Source organism: Cryptomeria japonica, chromosome 1 (genome assembly GCF_030272615.1).
Source record: "Cryptomeria japonica chromosome 1, Sugi_1.0, whole genome shotgun sequence".
NCBI classification, from domain to species: domain Eukaryota; kingdom Viridiplantae; phylum Streptophyta; class Pinopsida; order Cupressales; family Cupressaceae; genus Cryptomeria; species Cryptomeria japonica.
In genome coordinates, this window is record NC_081405.1 from 356,659,193 (window position 1) to 356,675,793 (window position 16,601).

Here is a 16,601-nt window from a genome sequence, read left to right on the forward strand (position 1 = left end):
TCAATTGTAATTTACTCTGGGTAGGCTTCCCACTGTGGTTTTTCCCTTTACCGGGTTTTCCACGTATAAATCTTGGTTTCATGTGGATGGTATTTATTTTCTGATTATTGTTTATGCTTAATTGGTTTAACTGCTATTCCGGTATTTGGTTTAAGCTTTCTGGTATTAATATTTTGGGTTCCGGTATTAAAGTTTTAATTGCTTAAGATTCTGGTAATCTGTGACAATTGATTCACCGCCCCCCTCTCAGTTGTCTTCCGGTTATTTGAACTGTCTAACAAGAGGACAACTAAGTGTCTTCCTCCTCTTGACTAGGAGTAGAGGTTAGGGATTAAATGTAACTAATGAATAAAAAGGAAAAAAATAATTTTTTTAGCCACATAGAAATGAGTTGGCAAGATAAGATGATGTGGAAAAGATAGTTAATTAAATAATTTAGAATTATTTAATCAAATAAGACTTTAGAAGAGTAATGAAGATAATTAATTAAATAATAAATATTTAATAATTGAAATACAAGAATGGACTTAATGAATTAAATCCAGTAGGGTTGTTCTTGGTGCTCAGTGTGCACGTCGAAGCCTTTTATGGGAGATATTTCACAATTTATAAAAGAGTATGCAGTGATACATGAATCATGGTTTATCTCCTTGCATGATTGATCAAGAGTAATTGAGGTATATATACAATACATCATTACATGCACTCACTCAAAATATTTCTTGATTATTTGCATATGGTGAGATAAAAAGTATTTAAACATCCTTTGAAGTATAGAGGGTATACACTAAATTTAATGAGAGTCAATTGTATTACATTAGAAACTATGCTCAAAGCACAAGGGATTATGCCCACCATATTCCATAAGAAGATCAAGGGAAGCAATAGGTGTAGTAATGACAACACATAAATAGTGGAAAGGAAGTGGCAGGAAAAGGGCCATGTTGGAAGTTGTATCTACACACGGGGATAATCATAATGTTTTGATTAGATAAGAATGGGAGAGGGTTCAAAACCTAAACATATCAACCATTAAGGCAAAAGAAGGAGACAAAAAAAGAAAAGACCAATCGCTATGATGCAAAAACAATGAGTCTCACAAGGAGTGAGGTTGACAAAAATCTTTTGATTGGAGCAACGAACTGATGGGAGACAAAGGTCTCAACCCTGAATTTTAGGTTTCATTTTTAGAATTGTTGGGGTTTGAAAGACATCCTGAAACCTTAGACCTATTAGAACACCTTGAACTGAGATGGGATCAAACAAGGAATAGGACAACATAGAGCCCAAATACAATAGGGAATTTAATCAATAATTAGTTGAGGTTAAATAAATAAGAAGAGAGAAGAGAGAAGAGATATGTACTACACCATAGTCTCATAGAGAGAGAGAGAGAGATAAGCCAATTTAAATAGAAGAAAAAAGTACTCGACCACACCAAGAGGATAAGGAGGGTAGTTGAAAACTTGAGTTGAGAAGCCCTCACACACTATCCTATAACTATAAACTAAATTCCAACCAAAAACCACCATGTCAAAGTCGAGTCCCTTGTAAACTCTACTTCTAAAGCCACTTCTATAGGATCATCAACAACATAACCCGTCAAGGAGTTCACCTCAATATGACCAATAGGAACAAAGTTTACCATAGAGTCCACCTCTATAGGACCTATAGGAACAAAGCCTATCACAAAATCCACCTCAATAGGACTTGTAGTAGAATAAACAAGAAAACAGGTAGCGGTAGCCCCATCGGGATAGTCATTTAATAAGACAACACCCATCTCATAATCTTCTAAGATAATGAGCACAATCATAAGAGCTAAAAACCCCTCTTGGGCAACACTAGTAAGGGTGCACAAAGTAATGTGAAATAACTAAAGAGAAACTTACACAATTAACAATATTGGATAATGATGTCTTTGGATAGTAATACAACAAGCTTAGCAATAAACGAGTGCTTGACATCTAGTCTTGTAGGTTAAAATAACGAGTTTCTCCTTGAGGTTCTCATAGATGCATTTGAACTTGTGCATTGAGCTAGTTATATACCAAGGAAGGAAGCAACTCCAATGGAATGAATTTTGAGTTTTGATTATCCCATTTATTTGATATCATTTTGTGTTTTGACGACAAACCATAAGATTGCATTGATTGAATGCTCTCACTTTAATGTAACACTTTGTATTTTCTTTATATTTATCATTTAGTTATAGATAATAATACATAATTTCCATGCATGCATACAAATAGTTATAAATAATCATGCATAAAAGATATATTTATAATATCATATACGTGTGACTGGTAGTTAACTTTAAAGTGCAATTTTTTAACTTATAAAATATGCATGGCTCTACATATAGTTTAGGCAACAATAGGGGAGAGGAACTTATATATGCCCTTGTAATTTTAAAGAGAGGCATCATATAGTAAGATATACCTAGAGTGGTTTAACACACATGTCTGTGACAATATTAAATCAATAAAATAGATGCTCCTGCTTTACATGAAATTGTGTATGCTTGACAATGCGTTTCTAGTTTGTATCATGTAAGTCAGGTAGAGGGTTTAGAATGGTTCAACATGCTTTGGTGACACATAGGAGTATCTTGGTGCATGTGTAATGTAAATGCTTAGCTATTGGTCTTTAATACACAAATATATTATTGGTAACAATATTAAAAATTTGGAAATTGCTACATGATTACCATTGGATGAACAATATGAATGTCTATCATTCTAGTTCACTTTTATGCCTATATAACTAACCTCTACACTTGTAGATTTGAAACTTGCACACAAAATTGAACTGAATGAAACTTGATTTCAATAATTTTTTTGCCTTATGTTTGCAACCTATGTCTAAAAATAGGTGATGTTGATAAATACCATTGATGAGCTTGTTAGATTAGGATTGTGCTCCTTTGGTCAAACCCTATTACCGATCACATGGTGTGTAGCAATGATCAAAGACATCAAACAATTGTATAGTATACCTAGATAATATTGATGTTATGTGATTTACATTGATGCTTTTCAAGATTGCTCCTAAGTTATAACTTTTAGATACTCGAATAAATAAGGATTTGCACTTTTATACAACACCCTAACATATAAATTGAAATATTTTATACTTCAATCTGTTCATTACAATTAATTTAGGAAAACAAAAGTTTAAATTTAAAAATAAGATAAAAGGGAAACAAACTCTGAATAAAAGATTAACTTAAAAAAATAAAAAATAAAATAACATTAAAATTAAATTAATTTTTCTTTTCATTAAAATAATAAAAATACATCACTTTGACACTAATCATTTCAACGAGGATACTAAGCTTCCTGATTCTCTGAAAAGTAACAAAAGTGGCTTCTACAAACGCTAAACAACTAGAGAGTTTTCTCCAAAACCTCGTTCGGAAGCCATTGCTTCTCTTTTGACGCACTGCAAGTTTGTTTCAGACGAAACATCCTTTTGCTATTTACTTCACAAAGCTCGTGTTCCTCGCCATCTCATTCTCAAATTACATTAAAAGAGCCTCTTGTTTGTTTTTGGTCATAGATAGTCACCACTTTGGTGTAACTTAGGATAAACATGGCTCTTGTATTACGGTTGAGATATTTATTTGGAGGCAGGAGCGCCACTATCGCTAGCAGTGGCTATTTCCCACTTCTTCCAATAAGGGAACTGAGTACAAATTCACAACTCTTCATTGGAGGCAAGTTCCAATTTAACCCTAATGCTAAAAATTATTATCATCAATTAGCTTTCACTTGGTTGTTATGGTCATATGTTTTTGTCTTATACATATGTACGTATACAGTTATTTTAAATCAAATTGTCTTGTAGGATTTATTTTAATGTGTTATGTAATTAGTAATTACCAATGCGACATGCCATTTCTCTTGGTTGGACAATGCATCATTGAAGCCTTGCTAGTAATTATTTCCATTTTGTCAACTATATTGTACAACTCTCCATAGGTGGAAGCACTGTCTTTATGGTTGGTATTGATATTGCAATCTATATCTTTTTTCATGTTTATTTGAACCAAACACACCTAGAATACAAAAGAGATATAGGGTAGTAACCATTCATATATAATGATGAACAGAGATGAGCATACGATTCTTCTATCAGATCATTTTTGCATTTGGACATGGTACAAATTAAATTATCCACTTCGTTGATTTCCCATTAGAAAGAAGTTGTATATTATCTGAATTAGAAAATGGAGTGAATTTGCTTCAAACATTGTTAAGGGTAGGGCAAGTTTAAAGGATGTTGTGTTTATCCTACTTTATTAGTATTACAAATTTTACAAATTCACTTATCTCAAAGCATTTAGGGTAGGTCAAACAACCAGTTTCGTAATGTATATTATAAGTATTAATTCCAATTATAATTATCTTTATTTTCGTCAAATTTATAATGTAATAAAAATAATTTTAATCAATCAAACTAGGATTAGTAGTCTTTGTAATACTTCAACTTCCTCATATTAATAACTTCATGGTCGTTCCACATGATTTTTTTGTGATATTTGATTTCATCAATTTCTTTTTATTAGATTCTAATCTTCAATATAATCTAATGCCAATGCCAAACTTTGGGGTCTCAAGCCCACTTTTTTTTTTCAGTCTGGTGAATGCCACTCATGTAAGAACCTATAACAGGAAGTCTATTGGTACTTAATTTGAGTATTTCTTTTTTATATATATATGGTTCTATTGGGCCCAACCCATAAAAAACCTCAGCAACAGAGATTACAACCAATATTAAACTCATCAGTAGAAGAGCAAAAGCTATTATTGGTCGCTATAAGAACAAAGGATTCAAAGTAAAGAAAAACAATCACCATAAATTATAATTGCTTCAAATAGCATAGCCATGAAACAAAGCATGCAATGCAGAAGACAAAAACTACGTGTTTGATATATAAAACCATAGTCAAACATCAACCGAAGCGGTCAAAACATTATCAACGACCCACAAGTCCTTGCCACCCTCCAATTGCTTATTCTTTTTGTTGATGTGTTTTTTTATGACATCTCGAACATAGAATAAAATACTAATTATTCTATCCTCTCTTGAACAAGGAAACCTTATATGCTAAATGATGTGATCAAGTAAGGCTACCCCAAGGTTTCTATAGTTAGGTCTTGACATGCAAATTGGATAGACTGAATGTATTTGATGTGGTATTGCTGTTTTGCACAAGGGGACTTACACAATTGTTCTAGGATTTTATTGCTTATTTCACAAGGAAAACTCTAGCAATTCTAAGCTCTATGACTTGAATAACTTATGATTTGGCAATCAAGTTCTTGAAACTAATCCTAACAAAGACTTTGAAATAAAATGCAAAAGGGATGAGGGTTTAGAAATATACTCTATTTCTAACAAGCAAGAGATTACTATTGACTTAATGAAACCAAACCACATTGTTGTCACAAAAGTTTGCACCCTTGCTGAGCTATCAACTCAGCAACCTTGTGAAACATGGAAACATACACAACTTGCATAAGTTGAAGAGAGGCAAGAATGATAATTTCAATTCATTCCCAAGCCAATGGCCAAACTTACAATTGTAGAAACGCAAGAAAATATACAAATCTTCAAAGAAGTGAAAGAGCAGAGAATAGCTCAAGCCAGTCAGGGAGAGAACCCTTTACAATGAGGCTTAACAACCTATATATAGCAAACAGGTCGCAGAGGAGAGACCAATGGTCAAGGAGAGGAAACCTTGACCTTGGCATGCACAAAGGAATGTAAGTCAGGTTAGGGCAAGGAGGTGCGCAGACCTGACATGATGTGTATGCAAGCAATTTGGCCATACCCTGACAAGGCAATCCCAAGAAGAAAAGTACTTCTAGAAGGCAAATTGTCTGACATTCCAAAGTTAGAGCATGCAGTTCTGACATGAAGGCCATCAAGTAACCATAAATAAGCATGGCCTTGGGCTCCACTTGATGGCAACCCTGCAAAAACATTAAATGCGCCCCTGTAGCTCCATGAATGAAAGTAGACAAGTCGTAGGGGTTGGTGGAGCATTAAGAGCCTCGAGTGTTGATCACGTCATTTGGAAGTGTCGCAAGTCATCAGAAGTCAAATGTTGGGTCCTGCCGCAAGGGGAGAGGAGTCGGTAACCTGGGGGTTCCGGGATTGCAGGGTCATGAGGAAAAGGCTTGGAACCTGGGCGTTCGGGGATTCTGGGGTCATGAGGAAAAGGCTTGGAACCTGGGGATTTTGGGATTCTGGGGTCATGAAGGGAAAGGCTTGGAACTTGGGGGTTTCGAGATTCCGGGGTCATGAAGGGAAAGGCTTGGAACATGAGGGTTTCAAGATTTCAGGGTCATGAGGGAAAAGCTTGGAACCTGGGGGTTCTGGGATTCTGGGATCATGAGGAAAAAGATTGGAACTTGGGGGCTTTGGGATTCCAGGGTCATGAGGAAAAGGCTTGGAACCTGGGGATTCTGGGGTTTCAGGGTCATGAAGGGAAAGGCTTGGAACCTGGGGGTTCTGGGATCCCAAGGTCATGAGGAAAAAGCTTGGAACTTGCCTCCTGACAAGACAACACTTAACACTTCATGACCATTGGCTTTGTCCTTGATCAATTGGGGCAGTGCTAGTGCATGAAACATATCTTTGATCGGTTCTCATTGATGGACCAAGGATGTCATAAAACGACAACACGCACTTTGCTTCGCCATGAGATAACAACTACACAAAGATGATGCAATCTTCTAAGGTATGCTAATGATTTTCAAATCACTTATACACATTAACACCATAAGCATGCGAATCAATGAGCATAAGCAATTGAAGTTAAGCTTCTGAAATAAGTTTAGACTAACCATATGTTGCAATTTGTAATCAACAAACCACAAGTGGTATGAACATAAGAGGTTTCACCATAAATCAACAACAATGTCTTCAATTCAACTATAGAACTCCATTAGATTGATCTAAAATTAACTCGAGAAGTAGGAAACCATGCTAACGTTCAAAACAACATGTGCTCACCAAGCTTCAATGAGTTTGTAGTTATTTTGGCAGTATCTTAGCAACAATTCCGCAAAAGGTCTCCTCCTACTCTAATCTATTCTGCTCTACTACTTCCTAATTAACCTTTACAAATGAAAAGGCCAAGCCTTTTATAGACTTTGAATTACAATTCAAGGGCCTAGATTGATTTGAAATCAATGGCCAAGATTTGAACACTAAAACCCTAATGCAGGGTAGTTACAACTACCACCACTTACATTTAATATTTGACCAATGTTATGATTACACAACTTTGGACACAACCCTTTTTTGAACAAACCAATGAGAAGTGAGGTGTGGCAAGGTATAAAATTTAAATGTAATTCCACATGTCACTTTGATCTTCCTTGGATGAGTCAATTCAATGAACTTGGACATGTCGATGTGGCATCACTTGATTGGTTGAGAATGATTAGGTGCCACATCAGCGTAGATATCTCTTGATACTCAACATCATCCAATTGTTTGATGTGATGGCTTATATTCCCAAATTGCATCATCTTGATCAAGTTTCTAAATTTGATTGACTCTTTTGAAACTATCCATTTTCTTTGATCATTTCATCTTGCACCTTTCATTTTCATGTTTGGAATCCTTCTTCTTGTGATGCCTTCATTCCGCATTGTCATCCGCATCCCTGGAATTGTGAAATTCTTCTTTCTTGGACATTCTTGGTCCTGAACTCCTTGATGTCCTCCTTTTGAAATGTGGATCTTGTCTTGCATTGTTGACTTCCTTCATTTGATCTTGGATTTCCAAAGGACATTCAAGGTAGTTGAATTCTTCTTGTTATACTCTTCATGTTGTAATGTATTGAGTCTTTCACTTCTTTGAATGACTTGCTCTCCCTCACATGGCGAAGTCCTTTTGTAAGGTTGATATGCCATTCAACTTCTTATATCAATCCTGATGTGTAAGAATTACCTTGAATTATAGTTATAGATGAAATGCTTATGCTATTGAAATGCAAGCAATATGATAAAATGAGAATTTAAGGCCTTGCACTTTCAATTTATCTTGAAGAACTCGAAGGAATCTTCATGATAATTAATCTTCAAGAAACTTGTGAAACAACACCAACAATGTCATCAATTCATAAAAAAATGCTCCACAAAACCCTTCCTACAATCTAGAAATGGCACTTTTCCCTTGTAAAATCTGGAAATGCACCTTGGAATCTCCGAAATTCACCCTTAAACAGCTTCACTTAAAGTCTGGAAATGATATTTTCAAAACTTGCAATTCTTGCTTCAAATCTGGAAATGCATGAAACTAGTGAAAGAATTTGTTCAAGTCTGTATGTGCAATGTCTTAATTTTCTTGACAATTTGCCTTGATTGGTCTTAGACCTGATTTTAATGAGAATTTGCCTTAACTTCTGCTTGCAATTCACTGCAATCTCTGCCTGAAATTCACTTTGATCTGGTCTTCTTGAATTTGCCTTGGAACAGAATGGAATTGATGTGGAAATGGTTTCTTTTGGCCTTTTATTTAAATGTGTTTAAGGGACAGATTGACCTTCTCTTTCAATAAGTCGGCCAGCTTTGTATTATTATTCCTTTTTAAATTCAAATTCAAATCATCTTACCTCCATTCAAGGTCGGCTAGCATTATGCACTTGAGTGCTTGCATTTTATTATTTTGACACACGTTTTTGGAGGATTCTTCACACTAGTCGGCCATCTGATTGCTTTGCATTCCTCTAGGCGGGTTTTGGTATAAATACAAGGACAATAGGTGCATTTTTCATATCACCATGGACTGCTGAGTGGGTTTTAGCTCTGCCCAAGGAATGATGGGCGTGATTTCATACCCCTCAAGGAATGATGAGCACATTTCCACATGGAGGAGGAAATTTGAGGGCGCATTTCGACATAAAGGGGGAAATGATGGGTGCAACCACAAATACATATTGGAAAGGAAATTTGGAGTGCATTTCCATATTGGAGAGGAAATTCAGAGCACATAATTGTCATGTCCCCAATTTTTGCCCTTCCTTAGTAACAACATTTCTAGCAAGGTTGGTCTATTATTTGGTTCCTGTAGGCCAGCAGAGCGTGGAGGGAACCAACTCAGGGGCTTAGAGAGTCATGCATGAGCCTTTTAGGTAGTTTGGAGCAGTTGACGATAGTTTCTTAAATTTTAGGAAGGATCCCTATTTTTTGGGGATTGACTAGGAGTGGTCTATGGGGCATCCGGAGACCTCTGGGAATGTTTTGGAGACTTTGAGTGCATCTCCTATTTTCTAGGAGGTGCTCCTATTTTTTAGGAGGAACTCCCAGTTCATTGACAGACCTTCCAGAGGTGCACACAGCAGAGGAGGACCATTGGGATTCAATTTCAGGTTGATAGGTCCAGTCTCTTACTTTTTAGGTGCACTCCTAGATTTTAGGGGAAAACTACTAGTTGGCTTATGTGGTTCAGGCATTATCCACAGGCAGGTGGCTTTGATCAATTTACAATTCTGAGTTTATTTGAGCATTTGATGAATAAAATAGGAAATATAAGTTAATTAAATAATTAAAAGGTGATTATATTAATCATTTATCTTATTATATTATTAAATAAAAGCCATAACACCTTTCCTAGGCGTGGCAACTTGGAGGAGTTGGTTTAAGTGGTTTTGACCCCATTCAATGAATAATTGACCCCTCTAGCCAATCAAACATCTAAAAGGATTGTCTTGCAAATAAAATAAAGTTATTTTATTAATTAAAAAGGGCAAATGAAACCCTGATTCGAAATTAGGGTTTGGGCTGAAAATAAAAGGTGTTTGGGAGCTCATTTTGCACATCTATGATTGAAAAATTATTATTTTTGAGAGCCATTTGGTATTTGCAGGGCTACAACATCTATTGTAGGTGTCTGAACTGAATTTGGAGACGGAAACCTTCAGATTTGGGTGAGAGGACGAAATCCCTCTCCTATTTAAGCTACTGATTTTGCCTGGGATGTTCATATTTTGCCAATAAGGGCCAAAAACCAGTATTTGTTAGTAGCTACAGCAAGGTTACAGTTTAATAATCAGATCTGAGCACTTTGGTTGACACTTTCATCAAGTTATTGTTTATTCATGCTAGCTGTACCTCCCCTAAGTCAGCCGTACCATCCCAATCAGCCTGTGGGATGCAAATAAATTAATAAAGGGAATTTAGCAGCAGCTATTGGTTGGAAAATCATTGTTGGGAGGTCACTAGGGCAGATCAATGATCTCATGTGAATTCAGGGCACATTTGAATGATATCAGCAAATTTGAGGGGAAAATAGGGTCAATTTGGTGATCTCTCCTGGCAAGATTTCAGAATAAGCTCCAAATCAACTATTCGTCCCTTCAATTGTTTTTGATAATTATTGTTTTGAAGAATAAATACCTTTGGAGCTGTTGGAACACCTTAGAAGCTCCTGTAGCAGCATTTCCCTTCAATAAAGTCAATAAAGAAGCCCTCCAGGCAAGGCGTTGTACCCCTGGTAGGCCAATTTGACATGTTAGTGTTGAATTTTATTAATTCTTTGCATTTATTAGTTGCTATTAATAAATCCGACATTCTGAAATTTAATTTGAGTAGCTGTAATTTGTTCTTGTATTGAATTCCAAAATTGCATTATTCTTTCTATCATTCAAAAACCCCCCAAAACGCATTAAAACATGAAGCCTCCTCAAAACCCCAAGCTACAATATGCTGGTCAAAGATTGAATTTGAAATAAAACAAATCAGAATTGAGTTATCTCCTAGTCGACATCTTTCATTTCCATACATGACAAGGAATTTTGCTAAGTTGTGACTTGGAGAAGGATTTTCCATGCCTTGAAGGTGGGATTTCTTCATTTTCCTTGGATCTCATTAACAATTTCCACAATTCCCTTAGCAAATTTTCTTTCAAACTTGGAATTCCTTATTCAACCAAGAATTTTCTATGGAAATTACAACCTTGTCAAAGGATTTTTCACAAATTTTCCTTTATTTTCCTCTCCTGTCAAGGTTGTAAAATCCGACCTTGACAAGGAAGATATCACATTCCTTGAATTTTTTCCCGTTTTTTCCGCACAACATTTCTTAAATTTCACTTTTCCTTACAACTCGTCCTAATAACTTTTACTTGACAACTTTGACATCATTTCTTGCATTTTGGCAACTTTTAATTTTTGTGAATTTCCGCATGATCTTGCTCTACACTTCCTCGTCTTAAAGGTCGCCTATCTATGGATCTTGGACTTAGATTTCCAATCGGAGATTACCCTTGGTCTTAAATTTGGACAAATTTCATTTTCATTCCCTGGAATAATTGCCCATTTCTAATCTCAAGCAACAAATTTTCCTAGTCTAGATGCTGGATTGCATGTTTAGTCCTTATCCCAGACTTGGAATTCCTGACTTGACTTGCCTATCCAAGGATTGAATTTCACACCTGCTTCATGGATTAACCTATGCATTCATTTCGATTGTCAAAACCTCACTTTCCTTTTCGGAGCTAGGAGACAAAATCCACTGCCAAGCAACACAAAACTAAGCAAACCCCTAAGCTAACAAGCAAAAAAAGAGGGTGTCCCCATTTGCAATGGAGTGTGCATGTTTGCAACACAACACTTTTCTCATAGTTTCTTAAACCTTGTTGTAATAGTCTTTCCACCAAGGCTCTCTACACCTGTTTCACAATGCACTAGCCCCCTTCCTTGGGATGTGAATGGCCCTATTTGGTTGGAAATGAGGATGGTACTAATGATTGCCTGCCCTGAATAGCACCAAGACCTGAAGATGGGTAGATTGAGACCATGGGCTCTAACTGCTGCTAAGATATTCACCATATATCTTCTAGTTCTTTGCCAAGCTCCCAATTCAGCTTCAAGTTTAGAAACTCTAGCTTTGAAGAGATTATTTGTGTCCGTAAGCATGGGTGCAACAAAGGAACGACCAGGTCTCAGGAGAAAAATATGAAGTAGCCGGTTGCTGTGTCAAAATCCTTGATTGAGTGATGGAGATGGTACTCAAAGAGCCTTTTTGGAGTGCCATTCATAAAGAAAGCCTCTCCTAAAACTGCATAAACAAAGGTCAGCAGATTAGGCATCTGTAATCTCAAAGGCTTCTCTCAGGCCAGAAACAGACACACTGAATGAATCCGTGGCTAACTAGCCCACTCTTGTTAGCAGCATAAGCTTCTTACCCTAAAAGCAGAGGAGAAAACCACAAAAGAAACAAGTTAATGACCAGACCACATCTCCGTAAATAGAAGCAGATTGATGAATGTAAAGTTCTGTTTCTTCTGCTACAACGAGAATGCATGATAGAAAGTCAAGTGTGGGAGATGTGGAAATACAAGCATCTCAAGAGAGAGCAAGTGTCTCTCACAAATTGTGAAAAGACAAGGAGAAGGTTAACAATTAATATCTTCATCAATATTTCGAATTAAAGCTTCAAACATTAACCCATACCAATGGTGCAAGGCTTACTTTTAAGTTCAAGAAATCAATGCCATTATGTAGGTCAATCTTCTGGTATTTCCTTCCTGGTAACAATGACTCCATAGGATAGAGTTGAAGTTAAGCTAAAGTCATACTTTATGAAGAATTAGGTAACACTTAGAGTGGCTACTATGCAGCATGGATCCTGCAATAATCCATGAGTGCCCTTTCACGACGACATTTGTGAAACCATAACAACAAGCAAGTTTAAAGTCTTCTATCAAAGCTACTGCTTTTCCTTTGATGTTCATTTCTTGATCATTTAGAACAGTAAGGATTCACATCAACTTATACTCCATTGCAGAATGCCACTTAGACCTGTGGGACAAGGGCTACCTTGCAGGACACAATCGATGTTGAGCTTCATGTGATCACTAGGGGGAGGGGCCCACTTAATTGAATCTCTAATAGCACGTTTCTTTTTACCACTAATCCTTTCACTGGTGGTAACATTGATCATTTTCTGTCTCCTAAGGACCCATTTATCCCAAGCTCAAAAACTTCTGTTCAAATTTCTGAAAGTAGAGTTGATACTCTGAAATAGACACCTCAACTATTACACAGATTTGCTCTGCTGAGAACGAAATATTCTTACTTTTTTGGCTGTTGTGTTCTCTCCAGGTGTTAGGACCAACATAGAAGAAGGAGCCATAGAGGCTGGTGGTCAGGTTGCTATGAGGCTAGTATAGGGAAGTAGATAGAACAGAGCATGATCTTACCTAAGAAAAACCCATCTTGGTGACCACCGAGTCCCAGCTCTAAAAAGCGAACAGGCAAAAGAGAAGTAAATGGTCAGCTGTCTAAATGGCCTCCAAACACACATTTTTATGGCCCCCACATACCTTGTCCACAAATTTCTTCAAAAGTTAATAAATGGTTTGAGGAGGTGAGCCCAACAGAGTCTGTGGTTTTTGGAAGGCCATTGGTGCTCTAAATAGTCATAACTTCTTCTGTGGGCCTTCTAAGGATTTTAATCTGATTTAACTTTTAGAGGAGCTATAAGGATCTTTATTCCAAATAAGCCTATCTTCTTCATTAGTACAAGGTAAGTGGTGAGACCAAACGTGATCTTGAGGAGTGGAAATTTGAGCAAGTGAAAGAGGAAACAGGTTTCATAGAGGGATCCAATTTTAGCATCTTTCTAATGGGGTGCTCCTTTCCACCTGGTATCTTTTGACTTATGACCCTAGATGAACCTTTTGCTTAGTATAAAATAACAAAGGAAAACCACTCATGTAGAGGTGTTTCCCTCCTCCAAAAAGAAAATCTATTGAACAGACCCCTAGACTGCCATCTCTCACCAGACAGCTGAGATTGGAGTGAACGAGGGGCCTACAAAGCATTAAAACTGAGACATGTGAGCTCAGAGGGAGATCAGATGCTGTGAAAATAAATGGAATTGGAACATCATTACTTGTAACATCTTCCTTCAAGGTTGATCTAGTTTTGTAAAGAGTGTTGAAATAGTAGCTAGCTCGGATACCTATTGTATTTTAATTGTCATTGAATACAATAGGTATCCGAGCTAGCTACTATTTCAACACTCCCTCTTAGCTAGGGAGGATAACTGCCTGTTGTGACGTTTTCACACATCGCCCCATTGCAAATGGGGACCCATGTTTGTTTTTTTTGCTCGTTTTGCTCGTTTTCGCTTTGCTTTTTTAGGGTTTTGTTAGTTTGTTAGTTGTCTGGATTTAGGGTCAAGCCTTAGGGTTCTAATTACCATCTTTTCGGACCAAAATCCAGTCGTTTTTGAGGGCTTTTGAGTTTCCTTTTCTAGAATGCAAATTTTGAATGAAATGAATTCGCCAGAATGGTCTAATTTTCAATTGGAATGTTGAGGCAGAGCTTAAATTTGTCTAAGTGTTGAAGATGAAATGTGAATTTTTGTCCAATTGAATATTTTTGACCAAATTTTGACTTTTTTGAATTTTGATCCTAGGCATTTCAAATGATTTGTTTTCGCCTTGTGAAGTGATAAAATGTGTAAAATCATGATATTTTGGCCTGTAGGAGCAAAATCGCTCCTGTCCCTCAGTGAAGGACGGGAGCTCGTTTTCAAATATCTTACTATTCTTGCAGGGTCAAGATGAATTACGAATTGGAAGTGATGGAGAAAGGCGAGATCTTTCCATTGAATATAAATTGAAGATTTTCATGAACACAGAAATGCCTCCAGGGGAAAAATCGCTCCTGTCCCTCAGTGAAGGACCGGAGCTACAAATCCAATTTTGCTTTGTCCTTGCAAGATTTTAACGTCTTGACGATGTGAAAAGGTCCAAAGAGGTGCATTTTATCAAATGAATATAACTTGAAGCGTCGCCCAGGGGATCACATAGGATAGCAAGTCCGGCTTGAGTGAAGTCCTGATCCTGAAATTTGGCTAAGTCTGGAATGCCCTGATCCTGAAATTTGACTAAGTCTGGAAACTGAAAAACCTCCAAAAACTAGATTTTGCAATATAACTCCTGGAGGTCTGAAACCACTCTCAAACATCCTGAAAGTATATATGGAATATAACTTAAAGTATAAGAAAGAAGAAACATAGAAGGAAATGTCACTTATACTTAAATGTTATATTCCATTAAAATTGTCCTGATCGAGAGTGCGAAAAGTCAAATTTCGCTCGTGTCCTTCTCCAAGGGTCCAGAGCGAAATGCGCTCCTCTCCCTCTCCAAGGGACCAAGGCGAATCGCTCGTGTCCCTCACCAAGGGTCCAGAGCGAAAATGCTTAGTTGAGCCATTCCTGACCTTGTTTGGACGAATCGAGACATCAAAGGCATGGTGAAGGACGAAATGAGCATGATAGAGCATCCAGACTTGATCAAAAACAATGAGATGATGAAGTTTTGCCTAGAGGGTCAAATTCGCTCCTGTCCCTCACTGAAGGACCAGAGCGAAATTCTTCATAAGGTACGATCTAGGCAAAGATCAAGCAAATTTTATGTTCGAAGGCAAGAAAGGAGGTCAATCGAACCCGTTGAAGACAAATTGAAGATTATCAAACGTCAACAAAGGACCAAAATGCTTAAGTTCGCTCCTGTCCCTCAGGAAGGGACCAGAGCGATTTTTGTTATAGATGATTTTCTCGCCAAATTACGACCGATTCCAAGGCATGGATAAATGGAAGGACGCATTATGAACCCGTTGAATATAAATCTGGAAGCTAGCAAAGTGAAGTGAAGCATACAAAGCCAAGATCGCTCCTGTCCCTCTCCAAGGGACCAGGGCGATATGATGATTATATTGCCGTCCCTCCAAGATCAGGACACTCCAAGGCGAAGAACAAGGTACCAAGGACGTTTCGAAGCATCTCCATCAAGCACAAAGTTACAAGGATCGCCACATTGAGGGATTTGCTCTAAAATATCCTAATTCGCTCCTATCCCTCAGGAAGGGACCAGAGCGAAATTTCCATAAAGACCAAGATTTTGGAAGTTTAACAAGTATCAAGCCACCAAGAGGAATCAAGGGACGTCATTTCACGCATTGAAGGTAATGGCAAGTTGAAGAACGCAAGGACAAGCTTAAAAACTTGAAGTTCGCTCCTGTCCCTCAGGAAGGGACCAGAGCGATATTGATTATATTGGCCAAGTCTCTCAAAATTTACGTCAAGCCAAGGTTATCCAAGGTGGTGCGAATCTAAAAGTTTCCACTTGAGCGAATTTGCCAAGGCATTAGAGATCACGTCCAAGACTTGAAGGGTGGCGAAGTTGATAAGAGGAACGTTCTTTTGAAGATCACATCAAGACCATCTTATTTCAAATTTTGCCTAGGCGATTTTATTCATTTTGCATTTTAGAGTTAGCTCTCGAGTAAGGTATGGCAAGATCTCTTGTTTTAATTTCGAATTTTGATTGTCATTGCCTTAATTTTGAATTTTGAAATTTTGTTTTTCCTTAGCTCAATCGTTTTTTTAGGAAATGATTAATAAAGGACTTATCATTAAGTTTCCTAAAAAATTGCTCTCTAATTTATGTTATGTATTGCAAAATCATGGTACTAATTTTGAAATGTTGTGTAGGCATCAAATGGAGGTCTCTTCAAGGAAAATCAAGCCGGATCCAGGATGGTCTTCGCCAGGACGGTCTTAGCC

At 37.2% G+C, this 16,601-nt stretch overlaps 1 protein-coding gene across 2 annotated transcripts in view; it reads left to right on the forward strand.

The window, feature by feature from the left end:
- The first annotated feature begins 3,330 nt into the window (after positions 1–3,330).
- Positions 3,331–16,601, forward strand: part of LOC131069130 (glycine-rich RNA-binding protein 4, mitochondrial) — a 32,906-nt gene continuing 19,635 nt past the window's right edge. For both annotated transcript variants that reach the window (XM_058004465.2, XM_058004466.2), the window contains exon 1: positions 3,331–3,718. In XM_058004465.2, coding sequence (XP_057860448.1) covers positions 3,595–3,718 — 124 coding nt within the window. In that variant the 5' untranslated portion in view covers positions 3,331–3,594. The remainder of the gene's footprint in view (positions 3,719–16,601) is intronic.